At 40.7% G+C, this 25,512-nt stretch overlaps 1 protein-coding gene across 2 annotated transcripts in view; it reads left to right on the top strand.

Moving 5' to 3' along the window:
* PHACTR1 (phosphatase and actin regulator 1) overlaps window positions 1-25,512 on the top strand; it is a gene marked incomplete at its 3' end in the record, with an annotated part of 311,992 nt that overhangs the window by 180,975 nt on the left and 105,505 nt on the right. For both annotated transcript variants that reach the window (XM_080639593.1, XM_080639594.1), the window contains exon 3: window positions 9,993-10,157. In XM_080639593.1, coding sequence (XP_080495719.1) covers window positions 9,993-10,157 — 165 coding nt within the window. The remainder of the gene's footprint in view (window positions 1-9,992; window positions 10,158-25,512) is intronic.

Genomic DNA, 25,512 nt, shown 5'->3' with positions numbered 1-25,512 from the left:
TGACTTTTGACTTGATAGAAGGAGATCTGTGAAACTTGTAAGATGTTGCAAAGATACTTCACCCAAAAGAAATCGGTACTTATAACCCATAGGCAATGGGTTCTCAATTTTGTGGGCAGAGGTAATTTATATTGTCCGAAATGCTCAGAAAGGCTTATGTTGTAGTTGTGTTTTGTGGGGTTTTTTCTGCTTAGTAGCAGAACCTTGATAACTTTGAGAGGAAAATTTCATCATTCAAGGAAGTCAGATTTCATCAGTTTGTTCTTTTGTCCAGTTCCAGCAGTGAAAGGGTGAAAAAAAGATGATTTGATTATAATTGTAAGGAATGTCAGGTTTGGAATGAATTTTATTCTACTTCTATGTTGAAATGAATCCTCATGCAGATGCCCATCATAGTTACCTTCACAATGTTGCAAAATGAACATTACTGCCAATTTCATGGTCAGGTGGCTCTGTATAGGCACATCCCATCATGCTGCTGGGGTGCTCTGCTCACATTTGCACCTCACACCATGCCACAGGTTCCTCTCTCAAACACCATAATATAAAGGAAAGTAGTCATTAAGACCATGCTGTAATGTCTTCTCTGTCAATTTCTTTTTCTGTAGGTGAATTTCAGCATACAGAAAAGGCCCCTTTTACAGTTGTGGCCAATAAAGTCATCTGACACCAGTAAGGAGGCATATTTTACCATGCAACCAGCATGTCTCAACCCCACGTGAGAACAACCACACATACAGCAGTTCATCCTCTCTTGCTCTTCCTGCTCATCTTACTAGTCACAAGCAAAGAGCAGAGGGCCATATTTTACCTTAATTAGCGAAGATTTGATAGCTCAGAAAGCAAAATAGATCCCTGATTCCTAAGATGATCATCCAGTCACTAGATGGCTCAAGTAAGGCAATTCTACTCCTTGTGACCTTTGCTGTTCACTTTGGTATGGTCAGGACTTCATTCATTTCTCTCTGCTAACATTATTTCCATGCATAAAGCCACTGGAACTATTTCAGTAGCTTTTTCAATGATTGTATTTTCTTGGTTCCTTGTACTATTTTTTTGCCTTAGCTCTGATCTAAACTTTTTCTCATTTTCTGAGCTATTTCTGGTTGCTGGGCTTGGAATTATTCATGAACTTGAAGCTATGTGCATATATACTTCCTTTGACTGTAGCATTTCTTAGGTAGATATACCAATTTGATTACCTGATGGGATCCTTCTTTTTTTAAAGGCAGCAGCTTTTTTAAAACCAGAGGCTTTCCTCTAAATCGATTGAGCAAGAGCAATAGCCTGCAGAGCTCAGCATCCATGAGACACTATAGAACTTAATGCTAAAAAGAGAGGGTGAAAAAAAGTGACATCACAGCTATGAAAATCACACAGAAATACTCCGTGTGTTTTTAGCCAGCAACCCGCCATGCTTTATTCATGACTTTAAAGGAGTCGTGGGTATTTTTCTTCCCTTTGAGTACTCATCTCTGAAACTCAAGCCTCTACCATAATTGCCTAAACAGATATTTCACCACAGCCAAGGGTCTAAACTAACCATCATTTGAATCAACAAAAGAATTCCCATTATAATGACAATCAGCAAAGACCAAATATAGCTGCACTTAGGTAGTCAAAACAGAAGTATTCACTCTTCCTTTTGCATTCCAAAACATGCATACAGACTGTGTCCTTTCAGAGTCTAGTGAAACATGCTATTTTTTTTTTTTTTTGCTAGGCTGTTACTGACTCTGTTTTTTAACTCACATTTATGCTCATTATGAATGTGCCATTTGGTGTCATTACTCTTTTGCTCTTGGCCAACCTCCTGTCAATTTCTTTAAGGAAAAGAAATAGAAGTTTCTTTTTCCCAAGAGGAGCAATATAGATTTTACAAGGGAGTGGTTTGAACTTTCTAGCTGTTAAATAAAAGTACTTTTTCCTTTCTCCCAGCCATTAAAGTAATTAAAACCTTAATTTTTTATCTTTATGATGGTAGTGCTGAGAGGGTACCATTTTGTTTAGAAAGTTTAATGTTTGTAATGCCATTTCCTGAATGTAGTTACTTTGAATAAAAGCACATGCCCCTCTCAGGTTTCTGAATAGTCTAAAGATATGCCTTCTAAAGTGCACATTCTTAGTAAAATAAAATAAAAATATTGGGTATTCTTACATGAGAACCTCAAAAGATGAAGATCAGAGATTACTCATTCCGCCAAAAATCTGCTAAGAAATGAGAATCATTGAAAATACTTTTCCTGGGGTTTCTCAAAATAAATGGCCAGCCTTTAGTGCTAGTGGTTTGTTTGCAGAAAGGTGGAGAACTTCCCTTCCATGAGGTTCCCAGTGAAACGCCAGTAGATCAGTGTGCTCTTTTGTATGACCGACTATGTCTGCCTCTGTCCACATGGCAATTAGGAAAATTATCACCCAGTAGCAGAGGCCTAGCAAAGTGTGAGCAACAAACCCATGGGTTTCCATGGACTGGATCCTTTTCTTGGATCTGGATACTTTTATATATTGCAGCTGAGTAGAATTTGCAAGTCAGGCTGGAATAAGAGATGAATCGAACCATGAAAATGTAATCGTTACCTGCTCCTTCAAGAAGACACTTTGCTATCAAGTCTAAACAAAATATAGGGAAAAAAATGTTATGTGCTGTTATCTCCTCCCTGCTTGCCACTTAGGAAGGGTAAAAGTTCCCTTCCTTTGAAGCTGAAGTTTTTGCCAGAGCAATTCCTGGTACTCGTGGAATTGTCTTCTTGTAGCCCCAAGAAAAGCAGGATATCTGGTTTGCTTCAGCTGGTTCTGCTTTTCTCTTGACTGTCTTTTGGTTGCCCTCCACTTGTAGTAGCTGCTCTGAGTCCTGTTTTGGAGTTGCTGGGTCTCCACATTGTGTGGTACTGAGGACAGACCTGAGGGTTCTCCTCTAGAGTCTGGACACCCAAGAGTGAGGAGCTGCAATATTGTTTAGTGGATTTAGCCTCAAATCTGTATGTAATAAATACGTAAGAGATGTAAAACCCAGTGAGTAATAAGAGCAATAAGGTATACACAAAATAGCTGATACCACTGAAATCTAACAATCCTTATTTTCTGTTATTGCAGGGTTTATAGGAAGAGATTATGTAGCTACTGATGATATAACCTGATAAAGTGCTTTTGTTGCAAGTAAAATTCTTGTGCACTATGTTATAATATGGAAAATACTTGATGTTTTGACAGATTTCATATCAATAAAGACATTTTCATAGTGATGCATGCAGTGCAGTATAGTTTGCAGAGGTTAAAAAAACGGCTTTCAGATTGCAATCAGCATGAATAATTAATGTTTTACGTCAAAATGCAGGAAGTTGAAAACAGGGTCCTAAAGGGATTTGACTTGCAAAGCTAGTCTTTGCACTTTTGTTCCGACAAGAGAAATAAATAGACTGAAAAGGAGAGATCACAGCAGAGAGCAGAGCCATACCATGGTCTGACACAGGCGAGTGTAAAGGGTGAGAGATTTAGTTACAAATACAGTGCAAAGTGCTACACACCTGGGGAGCGAGATTAATTGGCAGGGGTTTGGAAAATGTGAGTGCTGCTTAGCATGCAAAGGAAAGCTACTGACAGCATCTTCATGGCTCATAAACCCGCTACACCAACCTAGTCAGTGCCATTGCAAATGTGTATATCCAGTGGGAGCTGTTGTCAACCGGAGAGGTAATCATCCTCGTTTGGCAAGACTGCATTTAGACTGCTGCATGCTATGCTTTGTCTTTCATTGGGAAACAAACCTTGGAGAAGTTAGGAAAAGTTTAAATGGGCAATTCAGATAGTAAAGGCAGGTCTGATGAAAATTAATTCCAGGTGCAAAGGAAAATTAACGGGAAATAACTGAAAAGATGATAATAGAAGAGCAGAAAATGAACCATTTTCCTGAAAGAAAAGCAAGGTGGTTTTCTTAATTTTAAAGTGTTCCCACCCAGGTAAAGAGAAGACATAAGTGCTCAGCAATTAGTCATTCAGGTTTCCTGTCATTCCAAAAAGACACATGATGTGTCTACATCTTGTATTGAACAAGGCTGCTGGAACAGGTCTGTGCTGTATGAAGTGAAGGATATTCAGGGTGCAGAGTTCTGAAGCAACTTTGCAACAGAAGTTTGTTGGAAATGAATCTGCGGAATAAAGACTGGTTGGGTGTAAATTGGAAATAAGAATTATTACGTTGGGGTTTTTTTATTTACATAGAGTTATTGTCATTGAGTAAAATGGCACTTTTAGTGAATTACATCTTCTTCTTTAGTGAATTACATCTTCTTCTGATTATTTTCAAACTGTTAATACAGATTTGTGCAAATGTAACAGAAAGGATAATGTAGCCATTGGTGTTTCCTAGGAAGGCTTCAAATCTATCTTTGGACAGTAAACTGCTGTTAAGACAATAATGTGTCTGATTATGAATAACAAGTGTTAAGAAATGGTCTGAGAGAAAACCTAGTGTGATTAGCAGTAGGGAAGGTAATATTAAGGATCATGGATGGGATGGGTGGGTTTTGGGCTTCAGCAGTGAAATTGCTCTGTTCACCCAAATGTCGTAAGAGTCATTTTGGTTGGGTTTTTTTTTCTAGAATGGAAGCTGGGTATATGACATGTCAGCGACATTAATCAATGCCATGATTCCCAGACAGATGTGGAAATGACAAAACTAGTTGTCATTCTCCAGGAAAACTTAGTAAGTTATGTTGTCTTTGGGAGGGCCTTTGATCTGCTTGCTAAACTTCTCAAATCCAAAAATTAGGAGTCCTCTATATTGTCTCTTACTCGACCTTCTGGAAATCAACACCCTACTGAAAGATGTGAGAAACTCGTAAGAACATACAGATTAGCCCTCTTTTTTTCTTGGGCTGGTAAATCGACTGTTTTGAAGAACTGCTTTTCAAACTGCCTCTCCTAGACTTGCTGGTTTTGTCCATATCAGGTGTCCTTGAAGTGCATTACAGCTCACAAACCTCAAAATGACTGAGATCAAATAATCCTCAAGCCTAGGGTTAGCTTCAGAACCAAAAAAAAAGGAGGGGGGTAAGAGAAGTTAGCTTTTAGACCTTCTGTTGTTGTAAATCTTTGTAGTATATTATAATCATGATTGTAAAATTTCTTTTACATTACTGGGATGCAAAGTATTTTTATTTGTTGTGCTTTTTCTCATTAAAACCGCAAGTCTTGCTGAATGTTTAATCTATATGAACATCAACTTGAGGACTACAGTAAAATTTTGAGAGCTGCCTCACAGTCAAACTTCCTGTGTAAAGCTCTCAGATCATTTTCCCCTTGTTATTCTGGGATGATGTCTTGGACAGGAGAAAGTGTGAGGGGAGCGTATTGTCCTCTTGCTGTAATTGCAGGTCCCAGCATCTCCCTGCGTCCTGGCAAGATCTCTCAGATACTGGGAAAAAAAATCAGAACAAGCTCCCAAAAGCACCGAGTATCAACAGTAATTGTGACCCATAAACATCATGTTTGTGGCACCGACCTCAACATGAGCCCTCAACAGTATGACTAGAGGCACCAATGCACATGGCAGTTCCCTCTCCCGGTTGAGCAGACTGATGAAACTGGGACTGCTGGGACTGCTTTCCTCTTTGATGGCACAAAAAACACCAAGTGCAAAGCCTGGTTGGTTTCCATTTGTGCAAGTACCACCTTTTTTGGGGAATAGCAAGGGTGTGAAACCAGCCTACAGAGCCTGCTGTTAGCAGTGGGTGTCACAGCCCACAGCCAGTCAATAGTCGTTAGGAGCCAAAAAAGGCAGAGAAACCCAGCCAACTTGAGCAAAAGATGCAGCAGCATAAAAGAGTGCAGAAATCTGGCGCTTACTTCTTGCATCATGGTCTGCTTTTATTCTTACTGTATTGAGGCTGTCATGGCTTTATGCTAATGTGGTTCATTCCTAGCCAGTGATTATTATGCTTTGAATTAGCAGTGCTCTTGAGAGTATTTTTCATGAAAAAAAATGAGGTAGTCCTTCTGAGAAATAGGAGCAAGAGGGGAAAAGAGCTGTTACTTGCATTAGCTTGAAGCTGTGTGTATTTGGAAAGGATGGAGGAGAAGAGCCATGTTCACGGCTGATGGAGAGCACAGGACTCCCGGGGCACATCTGTGTGAGAGATGATACTGAAATTCAGGGAAAAGCAGTCAAAATATGGTAATGGTTTTGACACTGTGCTTGGCTTTTAATGAACCCACCCTTTGGGTAAATTCCTTTTGACTCCAGTGTTGGTTTTGCCTGACTGTGAATCCATACTTATTTACCCTGAATGGGTAAAGCTTCCCAGGGGCAGTGAGAGCACAGCTGGTGTGGGACAGAGGGGTTGTATGATACAAAAGGAGATGTCAGTTTTCCAGGGAATGGCCTCGCCAGTATCAGTTAGGACCAGCTCTCAGAGAGGAGTTGTTGCAGCTCTGAGATTTAGTAACTAAGGCACCTGGGTAGCAGAAATGGTGGCTCAATTATGGGGAAAAGTAGAGAGGGTGAGCAGCAATAGGAATTCCATTGTTTAATCTGTGGGCTTATGCAGCAGGATGCCCAATTCAGGAGCAGTAGCATGTCATTCCCAGTTTGCTAAATGGGCCCCTTCTATACTCTGCATCCTCCAAGTAAGGCAGCAAAGACAATACAAGCCCATTACTTTTAGCAGCATCTCTAAAAAATCATGGCAGCGGAACACAGTGTGATCTTACCGATGCTTTAACTAGAGGCATCATAAAAATGGAGCGGCTCTGCCTGAAGAGGGAGGTAGTCAGTACCCTGTGCTGGTCTTCAAAGCCCAGCCATGTTCCAGTGAAATCAGAAAGTATAAGGAAATTTCTGATTTCCTCCTCTTTTTACCCTCATGGTTTGTTCAGCATAATGAGGCAATTTCCAGCCTTGATGCAGCGTGTCCCAGCCCCTGCACAGGACAGAGTCTTGTAATGGGTTCTCTGGATAAGAAGGTATTTCTCTAGGCAGTTGGGCACAAAGAGCTGGAACAGAATGAAGTGCTTTGGCCGGATTGCCTTTTCTCTTCCCCTCTGCTTTAAATGGAAAGAAGATGTTCTCAGAAATGCCTGTCTTTCTCTCCATTACCCCAAAGAATAGTTGTTTTTAACCATTTCTACTGAACCACTTGGGCTCTTTGTACCTTGCTGGGTAGCTTTTTTTTTTTTTACTCTCGAATATTACAGGCAGCTGTATCTGGCAGTGATATTTTACAGGAAAAAAGGACTGTGTTGCCAATGGTCAAAGCAAACAAAAGAGCAATAACAAAATAACCAACCTTCTTGCAAAAACCTGAGGGTCTCAAATAGGATTTCAGTTTGGAATTCTGGTAATGAAACCTCCTTTGTGTCAGAAATGTGTCTCTGGCTGTTCCCATGAAAACCATCCTAAATTTGGCACACTCAAAGCCTTGGAAAAAATTCCATTGAGACACATAAGAATTTGCTAGCCAAAATCTCTGGTGATTGTGTGAGTGTGGAGTGGGTATGCTCATCCCTTCAGAATGATGTTCTTGCTGAGGTTCCGGAGCCCATGCTTTTATGGCTGAGATTAATACTTAATGTGCCAGAGGTGATAGAAACTGGGCTGCTGTCTTCAGAGAGGGAGGGATGATGAGCTGCATCCTGTCTTTAAGAATCCAGACTCTTTGTGTGCAAACCATGCAAATCGGTTTTACTGGCAGTGTCACATTACAGCACCAGCCTGGGAAACGGTATCCCTAAAACATAAAACAAAGCAAAACACCAACAACTTTAGAAAACCCCCCCACCAAACCTCCTCCTGTATGATGACTGAATTATTGCAGATGTTTTTTGTAGGGAAAGAGTGTGCGTGCATCAGCCTGGGGCTGGGAGAGCTTATTGCAGTCCTGGCATTTATGGCATGGAGAAAACTTTTCTCCAGGGCTGCTGGTACCTTTCCTGTGTTGCTGTTTTCCTTTGTGGTCTTGGCTTACCTCTCTCAGTGCCTCTAATCATAGGGATGTTATTTCTCAAAGCTATTAGCATACATTGTCCCAGCAAGTGTGAAGGGGGACCATGCAATGTAACTGTGCCAAGTGACCATCTCCAGACTTCCCTTGCTGTCATTGGGGAGGAAGGGTAATTTAAATCCTTCAGGGTTTGGGTTTTCTTTAGCTATATAGACTGTCATGATGCATTACGGGATGAAGGTTGCAGAATGCTGAAGTTTTTAAACACAGTCTCAGTGAAAACAGCTCTGAGGAAATTCAGCCCTTAGTGTGGACTCTATTAAAATTTCTTGAAGTCCCTGTGTTAAAAGGAGAATTGGAGGTGAATGAGTGGACAGAAAGTAGGACTCACTGTCCCTGGAGGTATTTTAAAGATGTGTAGATGTGGCACATGGTTTAGTGGTGGACTCAGCGGTGCTAGGTTAACAGTTGGACTTCATGATCTTAAAGGTCTTTTCCAACCTAAACAATTCAATGAGTCTATGATTTTTTAGCACCCTTTCTGTTATTAATGCAGCCCCTTTTGTAACCCAGGCAGTTTGAATGGACACGGTAATGATACCAGAGAGTCATTACTTATCAGGGTCCTTGCTCTTGATAGACATTAATTCATGGGAATATCTCTTTCCATTGGTAAAAAAAAAAAAAAAAAAAAAAAAAAAAAAAAAACCACCAAAAAACAAGCCCAAACCTGCAATATTTCTTTTAAGCCATATTGCTTTTTTTTTTTTTTTTTCTCTGGAGCTTTCTTTTCCCAAGTCTCTGTCCCACTTCCCCAGGAATGACTGTTGGATGGATTGTTAGCTGTCTAGAGTGATGCAGAACAATTTACTATGGATTATAACTTTGCTGTTGTAATAATCCATATTCCCGTCAAAACTGATTGCTAATAATGATCTTTACAGCAGATTATGGATTCCACTGAAATTAAATCTTAGAATGGTTTGATTTGGAAAGGACCTTAAGATCATCAGTTCCAACCTCTACACCTCACTCTAGACCATGTCACCCAAGGCCCTGTGCAACCTGACCTTGAGCACCACCAGGGATGGAGCATTTACCACTGCTTTGAGCAACCCATTCCAGTGCCTCACCACCCTCACAGTAAAGAACTTCTTCCTTATATCTAACCTAACTTCCGCTGCTTAAGTTTAAACCCATCACCCCTTGTCCTATCACTACAGTCCCTAATGAAGAGTCCCTCTCCAGTATCCTTGTAGTCCTCTTCAGATACTGGAAGGCTGCTATGAGGTCTCCACGCAGCCTTCTCTTCTCCAGGCTGAACAGCCCCAACTTTCTCAGCCTGTCTTCATACGGGAGGTGCTCCACTCCCCTGATCATCCTCGTGGCCCTCCTCTGGACTTGTTCCAACAGTTCCATATCCTTTTTATGTTGAGGACACCAGAACTGCACACAATACTGCAAGTGAGGTCTCACGAGAGCAGAGTAGAGGGGCAGGATCACCTCCTTCGACCTGCTGGTCACGCTCCTTTTGATGCAGCCCACGATACGGTTGCTTTCTGGGCTGCGAGCGCACACTGAAGCCGGCTCATGTTCATTTTCTCATCGACCAACACCCCCAAGTCCTTCTCTGCAGGGCTGCTCTGAATTTCTTCTCTGCCCAACCTGTAGCCGAGCCTGGGATTGTTCCGACCCAGGTGTAGGACCTTGCACTTGGCTTGGTTGAACTTCATGAGGTTGGCATTGCCCCACCTCACAAGCGTGTCAAGATCCCTCTGGATGGCATCCCTTCCCTCCAGTGTCATGGACAGAGTCAAATGCTTTGCACAAGCCCATGTAGACAGCATCAACTGCTTTGCCCCTATCCATCAGTTCTATAGCCCCATCATAGAAAACAATGCTAAAATAATGACTACACTTTTTTCTCTTTTTTACTGTTCTCTGTAACCATGGAAAATTTTGACCATCTGTGTGGTTCTCTGGTGATTTATTAAAGCAGTTATTTCACTTCCCCCCCCTCTTTTTTTTTGTCTTCTTTTCTTGCTGAAACTACAGCTGAGGAAGTGGAAAGACTGGCTGCAATGCGTTCAGATTCTCTAGTACCTGGGACTCACACACCTCCGATCAGAAGAAGAAGCAAATTTGCCACTCTTGGAAGGCTTTTTAAGCCATGGAAATGGAGGAAGAAGAAGAGTGAAAAATTTAAGCACACTTCAGCAGGTAATAGTCGCAATCGGGTTGGTTTGTTAATCTGTAACTGTTTTCTCAGCAAGACTAAAAGTTTGTAATGCAGCCCCAATTCATATGTTTTTAAGGTTGTTGAAACTTGGCTTGGAGAGATTTCTCAGATTTTAAGAGATCTTTAACTCTGTTACCAGCTTTTTCTTTATAAAAGGCAAAACAAACATTTTGGGTGCACTACAGTTAAAGCAGCAGCTCACCAAAGCTGTACATTCAGGTTCTGCTACTAGAGCTAGAGGGTAACTCAGAAGAAATCTTGTTACACTGATTTCCAAGATTATGGGTGAAGGGAATAGTAGTATGAAAAAACAACCATAAATTATTTGTTCCGCTGTGCAGGAAAGACGTGTATCATTTGTTTTCTGAGAAAAACGAAACTTTCTTCCTGTCACACCCCTCCTTCTGTCATTGCTTTCTAATGCTCCTGGTTTACTCTTTTAATTGAAAAACCAGTATGAAAAACTGGAAAAGCTTGTTTTTATATTGTTACTTGGTCTGAGCAAGAATTCCGTATCCAGGCACCTATGCATGTGGTAGAAGTTTGTACCTGATGTCTTTGTTTTCAGGCTTTGTGATCTATTTAGAAGATTTCTTGTCTTTGTTCTTCCATGATGACTGATAATTACTACATGTGGTTTTGCAAGTTGTAAGCCTGGATTGTCTGCAAGAAGACATGAATTTTCTTCTGATTTCTTACTGTTCTTACTAGAACTAGAAAGAAAGCAGTGAGGATCTTGCTCCTTCAAGTGCCACAAAAAGCTTGAATTATAGCCCAGCTGCTCTCTGACCTTTTTATTGCACAGTGAAAGCTTTCGGGCAGGAGACTTGACTGTACCTTCTGGCACCCTAAAGCCTGTACTCCTGAAAATGGCCTCTAATTGCATGAGAAGTCTCATTTAGCTAAGTGCAAATTCTTGTGTAAGGTTAAATGCAGAATAAGAATTTTCAGGGTTTATACTTGAAGGTGTTCTTTACTGTGTGCTGTTTAAGCTGCTCACTGATGTGTCAGACAAAGACTAATGAACTGGAATAGATGGCTATATTACTCTGAGTGACCATCGTATTTTTTGACTTGACAGCTGAGAAGCTATTGTCACCAAAAATGACATGTTCCTGCAAATCAAAAGGCTTGTCTTTCATATTTTGTATCAGACATAACCACAGTGAAGTGTAGCAGGATTTCTGTGAAAACTGTATATAGCTCAGGGATATGTGAACACTGTGGTGACAACTGCTTTGAAGCTAGCTCCATCCAGCATGCTGGGTTAGTTGGATACAACTAGGAGGATAACCGCAGCAGTTCAGAAGGTGCCATGGGTTGCCAAAGCCTGCCTAGTATTTTTTTGTATAGTTTATCCAGCTCCGGGAGGTGGGGCTGAGCTGCACACTGCTGTGGTTTGACTGATTAGTTTGAAGCTGGATTAAATACACCTACATAATCTGTTCTGGGCATTACAAGAAGAACCCATTTACCACATCACTTGTAAAATACATAGGGATTAAAAACAGAGTAAAAACTTGTGTTTCCTCTTCTCAGAGGTATAGGAAACTTTACCACACATGCTAGTGTATCTCTTCCCCTAGAAAGAGGGACTATAGTGCCTGGAAAATTAATTTAAAATCTGGGTCTCCTGGTTGCAGGAGATTGTCAATTGCAGTACTAGATTTGATCTCAGTTGACTCCAAAATCTTTCTTTTTAAAAAATAAATAATTTTTTTAAAAAAAAAATCATCTCTGATAAGCTAACAGTATCCTGCTGCTGCTCTACAGAATTGGTATTCCCGTCAGCGACCCTGCTACTGACTGCAGCAAAGTTGACAAAGATGTCAAATTTGCAGAGCACCCGGCAGGAGGCAGGGGGAGAGATTTACATCTGGACTGTATGAGAGCTGGGGACCCTACAGTTTTCATCATGCCCAACACTGGGGAACATGAATCCACCAGCATTCTATCAGACCCCTGTGGCAGTTCCGCAGCATTGGCTGAACCTAAGATGTGAGATACAAAAGAGTTTACACATGAAAACCTAGCAGTTTTCTGCTGGTATTTCCATGACCTCTCATCTAATACCTCTGATCTCACTGAGAAAATATATTTAATCTTTATAATAAATCAAAGGACAAGCTTATGAAATGGCTTAATGAGAGACAGCATGAAACTTTGTAATACAGGCTTATTTTCTTCTAGTGCACTGATAAATGTGACGCTTGGAAAAATATAAATTCCCATTAGTGTCCTACAGGCATGCACCCAAGCTTTTCACCTGCATAGAACATCAGTAATTATAAAGAAATAAATACTAATACAAGTATTTTATTGGGCTCTTATCTGCTGCAACAATAGATTCAATTATTTTTAATGTCAAAAGTGGCAAGGGTCAGAACACATGACCTTATCTGTTGAAACTTCCTTTGAAATTCATGGGAGTATTTTCCTGGGCTAGGACTGGAAGAAAGAGAGAGTCAGGCTGGCATTTAAGGTTGAAAGGGTTTGCCCTTTCCTTGAGAGTTCCAAGTGCTAACATTTTGTATCCATATCTTTATCAGACTGAAAGCTCTGATTATTTATTCAGTGATGAATACTTTAAAATACAGTGGGGAAAAAAAAAAAAACCTTTTAGGTAATAGGTAAAGTTATTTTCTGACACCTGGTAATTGCATGAGATGAGATGGAAAATCTTTAATTTGATTGATGGAGGACCTTAACATTATGCTCATTATATATGGTTCCTTTCAGCACATCAGTACTCGTATTGTGATGTTTGAGAGTAACAAGTCCCTTGTCCTCTGTCTTTGTTATTTTATTGCCACTGACAGGTAGAAGGTTAAAAGGATGCATCTGTCATATACTTTATATGTTTATAGGTTATGTTGGTTAGATATCCCTGAAGCAACTGCAGAAAGGACCAAAGTCTGACATTGCCTTGATGCTGACTTAGTCATGAAGGTGAAAGTTATGGGTTTTGATGCAGACTTCTAATGCCTTTGCCTTGCAGTTGGTCTGTCTGTGAGCATCATCATTAGGTATGTTTTAGAGCAGCCAGAACAGGTAGAAAAGATCACGCTATGGGGTGATCTGTTGTTGCAGATGGTAAACGCCAGATGAGCCCGCATCTGGGGTTTGATTTGAGCAACCTCTTCTGCTGAAGGTGGAGTATTAAGAAGGTTGTTCAGGACATACACTGTGAGTGACAGATGGGCTTCATCTATGAACAAGCTCTATCTCAGAGCAAGTGGAAGGGAGACTATACTTGTGTGAGGGACACCAGTGTACCACAGTGGGGCCAGAAACAAGTTAATTCTCAGTAATCCTCCTCCTAGATAGAAGTGAAGCTTCCCCCAGCAAAGAGTATTTTTTCAATGTCAGGGTTGCAAATCATTTTACCACAGAGGTCTGATGAAAGTTCTTTGATGGATGCTGAAACTCCCACAGTACAATATGAACACTCCTGACAGTGGAGTTTTATATACAGGGAGTTAAACAAAGAAATTAAGCTCAGCCACAATTATTCATGCTATAGTCAAAACTATGATGTACTTTTCTAAACTCACCTAAAATTTCTTCTTGCACAGAAAGTGTGGAAACCTTTATTACCATGAGGGCCCCTCACGGCAATGAGCAGTATGATAAAGCTGACAAATCTAGCTTTGGGAGCACAGGCAAATTTCTAAATGGCAAGATTATATCAGTTGATGGGACTGTTTCTTATAACTGATAAGAAGAGCAGTCTCACTTGTGGCAGAAGGAGCCAGGAAGAAACAGTTAATTCTCTTTGCCCAAGCATGTTATCTTGACTGGATGCAGCTGGGATGGTTCCAGCAGGCTGCACAAGGTTTTTAAAGCCAGGCTAGGTTCTCTGGGAATCAGCAAAGCAGATAGCAAGAGAGTAAGCTCACTGTCTCCTCAGCCACACCTTTGCCATTGCTTTTAATACCTTGATCTTGTTCTGCTTGCCTTGATGCGAATTTGAAAACAGTTCCTGCATGTGCTATTGTTTTATTTCAGCGCCGTACATGTGGTGTTGAAGTGTCGTTTCCTGGTGAGGTTTCAGAGAATGAAGTGCTTATGAAATAAAGAAGCCTGAGGGAAGATAGATTCTGGTCTTACTTGAAATATTATTGAAGTTTTCTTATCACTGTATTCATCAAGAGCCAACTGCTTGCAACCTTTCAGAGAAAAGTATTTCAGCTGCTTGCAGGGGTCTGAATAGGGGAAAATGTCTTATTTCACCATTTCCTGTTTCTGGTGACCTTCATTTTAAGGAACTGTTATGTCCCATCTTCCCCCATCCTTGCTTCCTAAGTTGCAGTGCTCAGGCAGATGGAAGGAGGAAGCGTGTAACTTGTACTTGGAGGAAACTGGTTGCAATGAGAACAGGAAAGCCAGAGAAGGTGAGAAATTAAGGAGTGTAGAGAAAGCTCAGCTATACAATAAGAGAGGGAAGGATTCAGCAATCTTTTGGTTAGGTACATAGGCACCCTGCAAAATGAGCAGAGAGGTCCAGTGTCAAAGAAAGCTCCACAGCAGCTCTGTTGCCAGGTAGACAGTTATCTGAAACAATCAGTAATACTAAAGAGAGAAAATGAAATCTGTATCCCAGGCTTTCCTCCTAGGTAGTTTGAAACCTCCCTTCACTCATGCCACAGATCCCCCCACAGAAATACTTACAACTTCTTCCACAGTGTGGTAGGGACAGATCCATCTTCCAGTGCCACAGCTCCCATCCCCAAAACCCATGGTTGATTTAATGAGCTGTGTCCTGTTCTACGACCAAAGAAAGACATGATGGTGATTTCCTAGCCTAGTGTTTGGGGTGCCTTCCTGAGAAGAGGGAAGACCCACTCCTGCTTCATTTGGAGCTTCATTTGCTTAGTGTGAAATTGTAGAGGGTGGTGTTCAGGAACCCATCTCAAGGTGTAGGGCTGGGGAGTTTGAAAGGATAAAGACTGGGCCTGAACAATGTAAAGCAGGATATCAGAAGTGCCAAGAGTCAAATCAGTGTGACCCAGGCATCATCAGCTGGGTTGGGAAATGTTGGGTTGGGGGACTAGGACTTTCAGGGCAGGTTCATGGGTTGATCTGCTGTCTGAGGGTCTTAGGACTCTTAACAGTTGCCTGTACAGAGGATGACAGACTTCTCTTGCCAGCAGTTACTCTGTTAAACTGGAACAGCTGGGGTCTCCTCACTGGATCTAAACGCTGAAGCCCAATACTGTAGACAGTGCCACAAAAGGCAGCATCTGGGTTTTTTCAGTTTGTTTTTTAGGGAGGGAATACATGCTCTTCCATTTGCTTTCACTCCTGCTGGAGCCAATTAAAGAAAATCAAGTGTGCCAAAACAAAATCCACTCATGCAAGCTTTAGCTGCCCCACTCCCAGAATATGCATTAAAACAGCCATTCATTTTATGCTCAAATGCTATGTTTTTAACTTGCTAAGCCTCAGTGCTTTGGTTTTTCCATCCAGAGTTACTAAAAAAGTGCTCAAAAAAAATTCATATGTCAATGTGTTTATATGAGTTAAGTCTCCCAGTCAGCAGAGGGATTGTTTAAATTTGGCAACACTTACAGACAAGGGCTTTCAATGTTTCTGATGAATAACAAGAAGAAAACAAAATGCGGTAAATCTGTGCAATTAGAGGAACTGATATTCATAAACCATACCCAGATCATTTTATCCCTACTGCTGATTATTTCTAACTACAATAGGTAAATATTTTGAACTTTACTTTCCAGAATATTCCAATCAGTAGAAATTCAATGATGTGTTGCCAGTGCTGCTCTTAAACCTTCCTACTCCCTTCTGTTTTGCCGGTGATTGCTTCTTTTGTTTTCTCATGTAAAACTCCTGGGCTGTTAAACCAGTCAGGGTAGCTATTTGGATGAGACCTTTCTTTGGGGAAGTGAAGGAGAAGGCAGCCTGCAAACATGCCTGCCCTCACCTCTGCCTGTACTTTCGGGCAGGTGGCCTAAAGTGGGGAGATTTTCGGTGCTTTTCCCAAGTATTTACCAGGTTGTTGAAATCTATCTGCAAAGGTGCTATGAAAGCAGTGGTTTTATTCGGATTATTGGCTAAAAAGGATAACTGTGTTTTAAAGAGCTTTATGGTCCCATTCTCTTCTCCTGAATTTTATTTAATAAATACTGTGATCCCATGTGAAAGGTATTTATCTTTCAGTTGCAATTCCTCCTATACTTGCAGGCCAGACAGACTGGCTCTAAGTTTAGGTATGGATGGCTGAGGTAATTATGATTTTTCTTCCTTCACTCTCTTGTTCTAATGACTTACAAATGTAATTCTGAATCAGCATGGAGAAAGAGAGTGGGGTCAGCCCTGCAGTGTAGCTGAGCCTGAGGTTACCATGAAGCCTGAAATACCCCAAAGTCCTGTTCACATTGATGACGAAGCTTGTTTATTAATAAGACTGTGTAAAACCCCCAGTGGTACTTTCAATGTGAGAGAGTGAGCAGGCAATATGGATGCTGGTCCCAGCCAGGTATTTTTGCTGTGCTGGAGCAGCTCATAGAGCATTAACACATTGCTGAAAATAACTGATCATTTCCAAGTTTTTGGGAGGAGAGAGGGAAATGGCACTGATGCAAAACTTAGTCCAGACTTCAAAAAGGAGCTTCAGTTTTGTTAAAACCCAGTAATACAACCACTTTCCAGACTTACCAGGTGCTTCTTTGTTCACTGCTTTGTGTATGTTTTTGAGGGAGGTGCTAATTGTCAGCCGGTGAAGAAAAGTGCCATTTTGCAGGAGCTAGGACTGTTCACATGGACTTAAGCAAATATCTTTGTCTGAAGGAAATTCCAGAAAATCCACATATTATATTTCAGTCTTTCTAGATTAATCTTAGAGGAGCTTTTACTCAAATTTACATTTCCATTTCAAATTTGAACTAGATAGTAACAAGTATAGCTAAAAATCTGAATTCCAGATATAAAATGACCTGACAGACAGGAAAGCATTTATTTTAAGTCTGCTGAAACACTACACTGCTTGAGCCCAAGGACTGAATAAAAAATTAAAATCCATTTCATAGAATCGTTTAGGTTGGAAAAGGCCTTCAAGTTCATCAAGTCCAACTGTTAACCTAACACTGCCAAGTCCACCACTAAACCGCATCCCTAAGTGCCACATCTACACATCTTTAAATACGTCCAGGGCAGCCTGTCCCAATGCTTGACGACCCTTTCAGTAAATAAATATTCAGTATATAATATCCAGTTCCAATATCCAATCTAAACCTCCCCATGCACAACTTGAGGCCGTTTCCTCTTGTCCTATTGCTTGTTACCTGGGAGAAGAGACCAACACCCACCTCACTACAACCTCCTTTCAGGTAGTTGTAGAGAGCGGTAAGATCTTTCCTGAGCCCTCTCTTCTCCGGACTAAACAACCGCCAGACTGAACAGCCCCCAGACTTGTGCTCAAGACCCTTCACCAGCTTCGTTGCTATTTTCCGTTTTATTTTTGCTTTGGTCTAAAGTTGCACACTTGATGTATTATTTTGGAAGTGAAAAAGAATTATATCCTAATTCTAAATGCAGATTGCCCATAGCTTCTTTTTGCATGCGCTAATATTTTCTTAATGTCTTTCATGAAGCTGGCCAGAAGTTTCACCAGAATTCATGGAAAATTATAGGACACATTTTTTAAAGTTTGTTTTGCATTTCTATAGAGGGAGCAAAACTAGCATGTGTATTTGCTTGTTGCGGTGGAACCAGAGTTTGGTGGGGCTTTGAGCAACTTGGTCTAGTGAAAGGTATCACTGCCCATGGCAGGGGAGTTGGAACCAGATGATATTTAAGTTCCCTTCCATCCAAACCATTCTAGGATTATGGATCCACAGGGATGTTTAAAGCCAGTGACTATTTTCAACCTCGCAATTAGATGAACAGCCCAAAGCTTATGGTGGCAGAAGGCACTTCATAGCGAGGGAAAGCAGTGGGTGAAGAAGTTTGCTTCTTTAATGACGGAATTATAAAATTATCAGCTTTTTTTAGATTTGTTATTTTAAGCAGATTAAAAGAGTTCAGATGTGTTCGGAAATTGCAGATCTGATTTGTACACAGGAGGCAGTTAAAGCAGTTGTCTATTTTTATACTTGAATTGCCAAATAGAAGCTCCTGGTTCAAAAATGGGGGGATATAATGACTTCCCTGGGAGCATGTATGCCACTACAGAGCATCATTGTGTCTTCCTGAGATCTGCTGCAGAACATTTGGGGGATTAAGAAGTGAACTTTTCTAAGCTGAACTGAAGAATGTGGTTTGGGATTGTTCTAGCACCGTGCCAGCTCTAGGTATGAACGTATGAGATGATGCCCTTAAATGTGTCCCTTCTTACAGGAAAGGGATGTTTAATGAGGCTGTTTGGGTTTTGTGCTAATTACATTTCCAGCTGCTATGAACATTGTATGAGGCCACCCAAACTGTCATGATGCAAATAATTCTGCAACAATGTATTCCTGTTAATATGCTAATTCAATTAATTCATTAACAAATTTATAGCAAATTCTGAGGATTGAAAAATAGATGCTGTAGCATAAGATTCTGCATAGTATGTGTATTAGAGAACAACATTAATTGGAGATGTTTTAAGAAGTATTTTACCAATGAATTGGCAATAATGGACTATCTGATTGCGGGGAGAGAGAATGAGCATGTTTCAAAGAAGCTCAGTCTTGTGTAAGAAATGGTTGTATATCCTCAGCTGCTGTTGCTGTGACTCATGAACATACAGTCTTCATCAGACTGCGTCCTTAAAGATTATTTTAGAATGCTTTCGTTTAAACACAAAATGCGTTGAAGCTGCTTTTTATTTTTAGATTGCATTTGAAGCATGGAAATTAATTAGTATTTCTCAGACTGTTGGCTTTTTGTTCTTGAAGTTTTTACTGCCCTTTTTAAAGATGTGGAGGGAAAATATCAGCGTTTCACAGTGGCATGGAGCCATGAGGCATCTGGTCTGTGACGAGATCAAAGACTCATGAAAGACAACAGTGGGCAGCTGTAGCGCCAGATTATCCCAGTGACCCAAAAACGCTGCAGGTCTTTTCCAGCAGGATGCTGGCTGGTCACAGGATCCTGCTTTTAAGTAACTCCTGCCCCAGGTCGTTTTTCTTATTCCATCAAAGCAGCAGCCGTTGAATACTGCTGTGCAAATTTGTCATCCATCAGCAATCGGATGTTGTGAAGGTACATGTCTTTGAGACTTGGCAGAGTCCAACAGATTTGGACTGCACAGGCCAGGTGCTTCAGCTGGGGAAGTCTGCTCAGTGATTCCACCAGTTTCCCCATACTTTGGTCAGAGATGAATATGGTCTTTTCGCTCCCAGAGCAACAGAGGAAAACCTCCCTTGCCTTTTAGAGACTGCTGCTGGGTAGTTTCCAAAAGCAGTATTTTTTAGATGTGTTCACTCAGAAGTGCTGTTGAGGAAATTTTATTCCTAGAATACTGTTTTGATCTCGCTTGGGAAATGAAGCAGGAATCCCTGAGGCCAGCATGGTGCTACCTCGAGTGAGCCCTGCTCTATTAGTGACCTGATTGACATCTGACCCATGTTGTGTTTAGGAAATGGGTTGGTATTGTAATGCAAGCATGCAGCTCAGTGACTCTAACGGGATTTTTTAATCAAAATAGCTGCCCTTTATTTCCATGTCTGTGAACTGCATTAAAAAGGTACACACAGCTAAGTGTATAGGGTATTGGCAGCAGGGATGAGAATACCAGGTCCACATGGATCTGAAACATAGATGGCAGTCACCCAGTAAAAAGCATTAGCTTCATGAGCTCTTTCCAGGGGCTAATATGTTGAGGAATAATAAATAGTTGCTAGAAAGAGAAGCTGAATTAAATTACCCTGTGTACTGAGGTTTAATAGGAAAAATCAGATTATGAATTGGGAATCAGATTATGAATTGGAAATCAAAGATATCTTGATGAAAAACAGTTTCTTAGAAATCTTGGTCTAAGTCTTGTTTGATACAAGGGCTTGTTTATACATTGTAACTTGAATTATTTAAACTATAAATATGAAACAGATTAGTTATATCACCATAAACCCTTGAGTGGATATTTATTCACTTCATAAGCTCTTTATTTTATTTTAATTCATTAAGGCCATTCAGTTCTGAATTAAAATGTCCACACAAATGTTTAATGTGGCATTGGTGATCCTCCTTGAATTACTTAATTCAGATTGCTTTTCTTGAATGCCCATGTAACTAGCCACAGGAGCTAATGTGCAGGAAAGAATCGAGTAACTGCCACAAGAAATGGAATCTAAAGGCTCTGGTTGATGGGAGCTAATCTGATTACTTGGACTGATCCAAGGGACTAGGCAGACGAAGTCCAAGGTGGTGATTAGAGCATTTAATGAAGAGAGAAAGCTGTTGCACAGCCTTCCAAATTTGCTGGTAACTCATCCCAGTCTTGTTGTGAACAACAGCTATACATTATTACATTCTAAGTGTTGTAGGACTTACATGCAATTTCACCAGGTCTCTTTTTTTTTGTTTGCTTCTTTGTGTGGTCTGCCCATCTGTAGGATTTCTTCAGAACTGCAGCTTACTAAGTCAAGTCATTCAGAGAGAATCTTGGATTCCAGTAGCAAAAAGAATTGTTAAAAACCCCATGTGGCTGTAGAAGAAAGTCTTGGAAAACAAAAGCAGGGGGGAGATCTCAAATTCTTGTTAGAAATTAAACTTACAATTTTAAAGCAACTTACAGATATTCTGGATATTTATAATTTGCTTTATTGATATCAGTTACATTTTCAGACTAATGTTTCAGTTTGATAGTATGTTGTCTGTATAAAAAAGATAGGAGTAGTTAAAAATAAGATTTATTTTGGTTTCCATTTATTTGTATAGGTCAAAGATCTAATACTTCGTAATTACAAAGTTGTGGTTGTTAACTGCATCCGAGTTGTTTATTAGCTACAGGATGTCCCACACTTTTAGATAAAACTAGTGGTGGAATAAATGGATGACAATGAACATCACTCACTATTCCTTTTGTTCTTGCTGGAGTAGCAGGTATACATTTCTAGGCCAGAAAATGGAGTATCTCAGTCTCCTACTTTTCAGCTGAATACGTACATGTAAATTTTTGAAGGAACAGAGTTCAGTTCCTTATAAAAATGTTTTAATTTGATAATTAACACTTTTGGTCCTTTATATCTTCAGAACTCTGTATGAATCTCGCCAAGATAATCAGTCAATCATAAACAATTCTGTTTATCAAAACAGGCTGTAAAAATCATCCTTTTTCTGTGGCAAATCATACTTTTCTGTGGCAAACATACAACATTAGTTGCCTATTTTAAAGGAAAAGTTATTAGGGAATTTGTTTGCCACTAGCTACTGCTTGAGCTGTAAACACCAATCCCTCACCTCTCTGTGTTTTGCAGGAAGCTTATGGTCTTGTGGTCTTCATTAATTCCTTAGTTAAAAGTAGCATGGGGCTGACAGCTGAATGTGCATAGATAAGCAGAACTCTGAGGAAGGTCCCAAGAAAGCCAGATATGCTGCTGCCTGAAGGCAGTGACATGTATTTGTACTGAAAATGGTTCACAATAGGTTTTACTTTCTTCCTGCTGAAGCTGATGAATTCTTCCCGTCTTCACTGGGTGCAGGGTACCTGGCAGGCAGTTGCTGAATACCAAAAGCCTTTGCTCATACAGATAGGCCATGAAGGCTTCTGCCAGCTGCACAGTCTGCCTTCTGAGATGATTTGTTTTCCAGAAAAGACCATGCGATTGGTGGGTGCTCAGCTCTTTGCACTAGTAAGCAATGTGTCTGCAGGCCAGAAAGTTTCTAGGATGTGCACATGTATCCAAAATGCACCTCTGCAGCCTTTTAAATTTAAGTTTTGCCTGAAGACACTTTGGATCCCATGAATTTTCTAACACCATCATCAAGAATCAATACTGCATTTACACTCCTGTGCTGGCACTTACATTTTCAAAACTGTACATGTACCTCTAAGAGCCTGTGTGCTTTATGGACCTGATCAAAAGCCCCGTAAAAGTGATTGCTGGATTCTCTGCTTTTCATGGCCATAGGATCAAGCTTATATTAAGTAGTCATAGTAGTATTCCTCCCAGTTTCATATCTAATGAGAAATATGCAATAGGTAGATTAATCATCAGTTAAAAAAAGATGTAATTGGTTGTGAGTGAAATATTCATATGGCAAGTGGACTAAAGTTCAGATATGCCTGAGTGGCAGTGATTTTTCTCACCAGCTAGTGGCTTCTTGTACATCATCTCCTGTGGAGGATTTTAGTTTGTTGTTGTGGGGAAAAACAACTGGATAATTCCATGAGCAACAGAACCTATTAAACCAAATTCTGTGTGGATTGCTTCTTCCAGGTTCTTTTGCTGTTTAATTGTGAGCCTAGCAATGGCAATTTGGATTAATTTTCTCTAACCAGCCTCTCAGTTTCTCTGAACTTTAGAAACATAGCAAATTTCTGGTCTTTTGTCCTTCCACCAAAGTTAGAAACAGGTTGCAAAAGTTGTCAGCTAGGGCAGAGAAAGGCAAGAAAGCCACTACTGCTGCTAGAAATAAGGAGAAAGGGATGGGATAAAACAGTCATTGGATTGGCTGTTCCGGTTTTAGACTGGGCAATGAGTTTGTAAGAGCACCTAGCATCCTTTTACAACCTCAGTCTTGACTCCAAAATGTGTGGAACACCACTCACCAAGTGTATTTCTGTAAGGATAGCAAGAATCAGGAGAGGGAACTTCTGAGAAATTGTGTATGGAAATAATTTGGGATTTTATGATCAACAGAGAATCCTTGTGTCTCCTCACTCTTCCCTTTGCTTTGTAAAGAGGGAGGTAGGAAGGAGAAGGTATTATTAACATGGCATTATTGGAGGACAGGAATTAGCATTAGTAAAATTTAACGAAGATTGTATTTGCTTGTAACTAATTGTATAATAGTTGTGGTCTTTTCACAAAAGCAGTTGAGAATGCAAGAGGCTTTTCCTCCATTTTTTTAAATTAAAAAACTTTCATTAGCTGCACTGCAAAAAGATCCTCATGCTACAGTAGGATATAGGGGAGGGTAACAAGTCAGAACAAGGAGGGAAAAGAAAAGGCAGAGTCATGGCAGCCACTTCTCGAAGTGCAGTGGCAAACCTGAGTGCGTAACATTGTTGATCATTTCAGTGCTTCTTGCAGCATGATGGAGCACTGTGCCCCTCCTGTGCCCCACTTGGGTTGTGAACAAGTTAGGACACATTTTCCCAAGCCCCTTGGTGTTAGACAGGGCATGAAAGGCACTCTGCAAGCGTTCGTGAGGTTTGGATCAGACCCCTGAGAGAGAAAAGATGGTTTCTCTGCAGACAAACGAATGCAGAAGTTTTGTGGGAGTTTCATGTGTTCCCTATGTGTTCCCCAAGACAGCAGGTATCAGCCAGGGTGGAACAGAGGCATGACAATAGTGTAATCATTTTCTCTCATTTTTCAGTTGATTTGTGCAGAGATTTGTACAGGGGCTATGTAACAGCACCTGGAACTGTTTTTGTGATGCCCCTTGCTTACTGACATGTGAAAATGCTTTTCCTCAGTCTTCTCAGTAGCTTTCGTTAGGGGTCAGGCTTTGGCCATCCTCATCCAGGATACCTGGCCCAATATCTTGGAAAATTATTATTTGTATAGTTTTACAGTTTAGCTAGAAAGAGCACAAAGTCTGTCAAGATCTAAGATCTGGAATTCTACAGATAGTTAACGTTTCACAATACTTGAGCCTAATAGGTCACAAACCTCAGTAATTACTCTTTGGAGCATGTCTCATTGAGCCCTTGAATTGATAGTATTGGAAATGCTATGGGTGCCCTAATTAGTTTGGAATGAACAACATCAAAGGCAAGGGCTACCTTGGTTGTAGAATAAATAACTGATCTAATTGTTTTTCACAAGGCAGATGGATGCCTACTGTAAGCCCTGCCAGTTGTATATCTCCTACTGCTGCTGAACTGTATGTTCTCTGATGATGATCCAGTAATTGAAGGACTCTAAATCTTTTCAGGCTTTGATTTACTTACTAACTAGAAGATAATTATAACAACTTATCTCTGTAATCTCATTCAGCTTTTGCAGCAGCTACTTTTTTTCCCCTCTGAGTGGGGAGTAATTCATTATGAACTCTTAGACCAGGAACTCTTATGCCAGGAAGGCATGTAATGTGATGGCCTCAATCCGTCCTAGAGGGGGAGCTCAGTGCTGTGGAGAAAGGTTTCCTTCTGCCATGATGGGATCGTTCATTGCAGTATGCACTGGCCTCTGCCAGGATCTGGTCCATGTTGCATCTGTCTCTCTGCAGAGACAGAGTAGGATCGGAGCCCCTGCTGCATGTGCTTACAGTATTCTCGGTGTACATATGCACTGTTAAACAGCATGCCTCTTCATAATTCACAGAACTCTGATCAGGGCAAAAGTGAAGATTATTATAGAAGACTCATGTATATTGGTTTATAAATTAAAAGAATTGAATCAGCAACAGATGGTCTTCTTAATTAACGATGGATCTAACCTGGCCCTACAGTCAGTCAGGCATCCATTGTTGATTTCTGTAGATCATTGTTGATCTTTGACAGCACTCTGTCATCTGGGCAGCACTGATGCAGGAGCTCTAGCACATATACTCATCCCTTGTAATACCCAAGTCCATACACTATTTTTTATTTAGATGCTATGTTTACGCCCCAGAAAGCTTATAGTTTAGAATGGCTGCCTCTAAATATTGATGCTGATTTTTTGCATCTGAATGTGCAAAGGCATTGTGCTGAAATGTGAGGCCAGTGACGCTGTGGTATTTCTGGCATTAATGTGCAGACAACATTTCTGCAGGCTAAAATGCACTGCAAGTAGCTGACAAAACCAATCAAAATCCCACCATTTGCTAGTCTAGCAGATCAGTCCATTTTCTGATTTCACTGCAAGGGTTGTGAGACTGGCTTAACTCTACTGCCCTCGTTTGAGTGACTGCACTTAGATCAGGCCAAGTCTCAGCTGTGTCATTCATAGTATCACACCTTCTGAACTAACACAGCTGAGGATGGTATTGATGCCACTGAATTAACAAGTTTAATGCTAACTCACATTTTGGTCAGGATGTCTTAGTTAGGATTCCTGCATCCCTTGAGAGGGAGTTAGCCGAGCTCCTTTTGAAGGTCATGAGCCAGTCCCCCACCACTACCTCCCACCAGTTGGGAACCATTGACAGCATCCCGTGGACTATCCCATGTGCTGACACCTGAACCTTGGTTTCCAGAGGACCAGAGTTCGTGCTGTCAGTGAAGAATTAGCAATT

This window comes from Psittacula echo, assembly GCF_963264785.1.
Source record: "Psittacula echo genome assembly, chromosome: 2".
Classification (NCBI taxonomy): Eukaryota; Metazoa; Chordata; class Aves; order Psittaciformes; family Psittacidae; genus Psittacula; species Psittacula echo.
The sequence above is the reverse complement of the archived record's forward strand: the minus strand, read 5'-3'. Positions and strand labels throughout refer to the sequence as shown.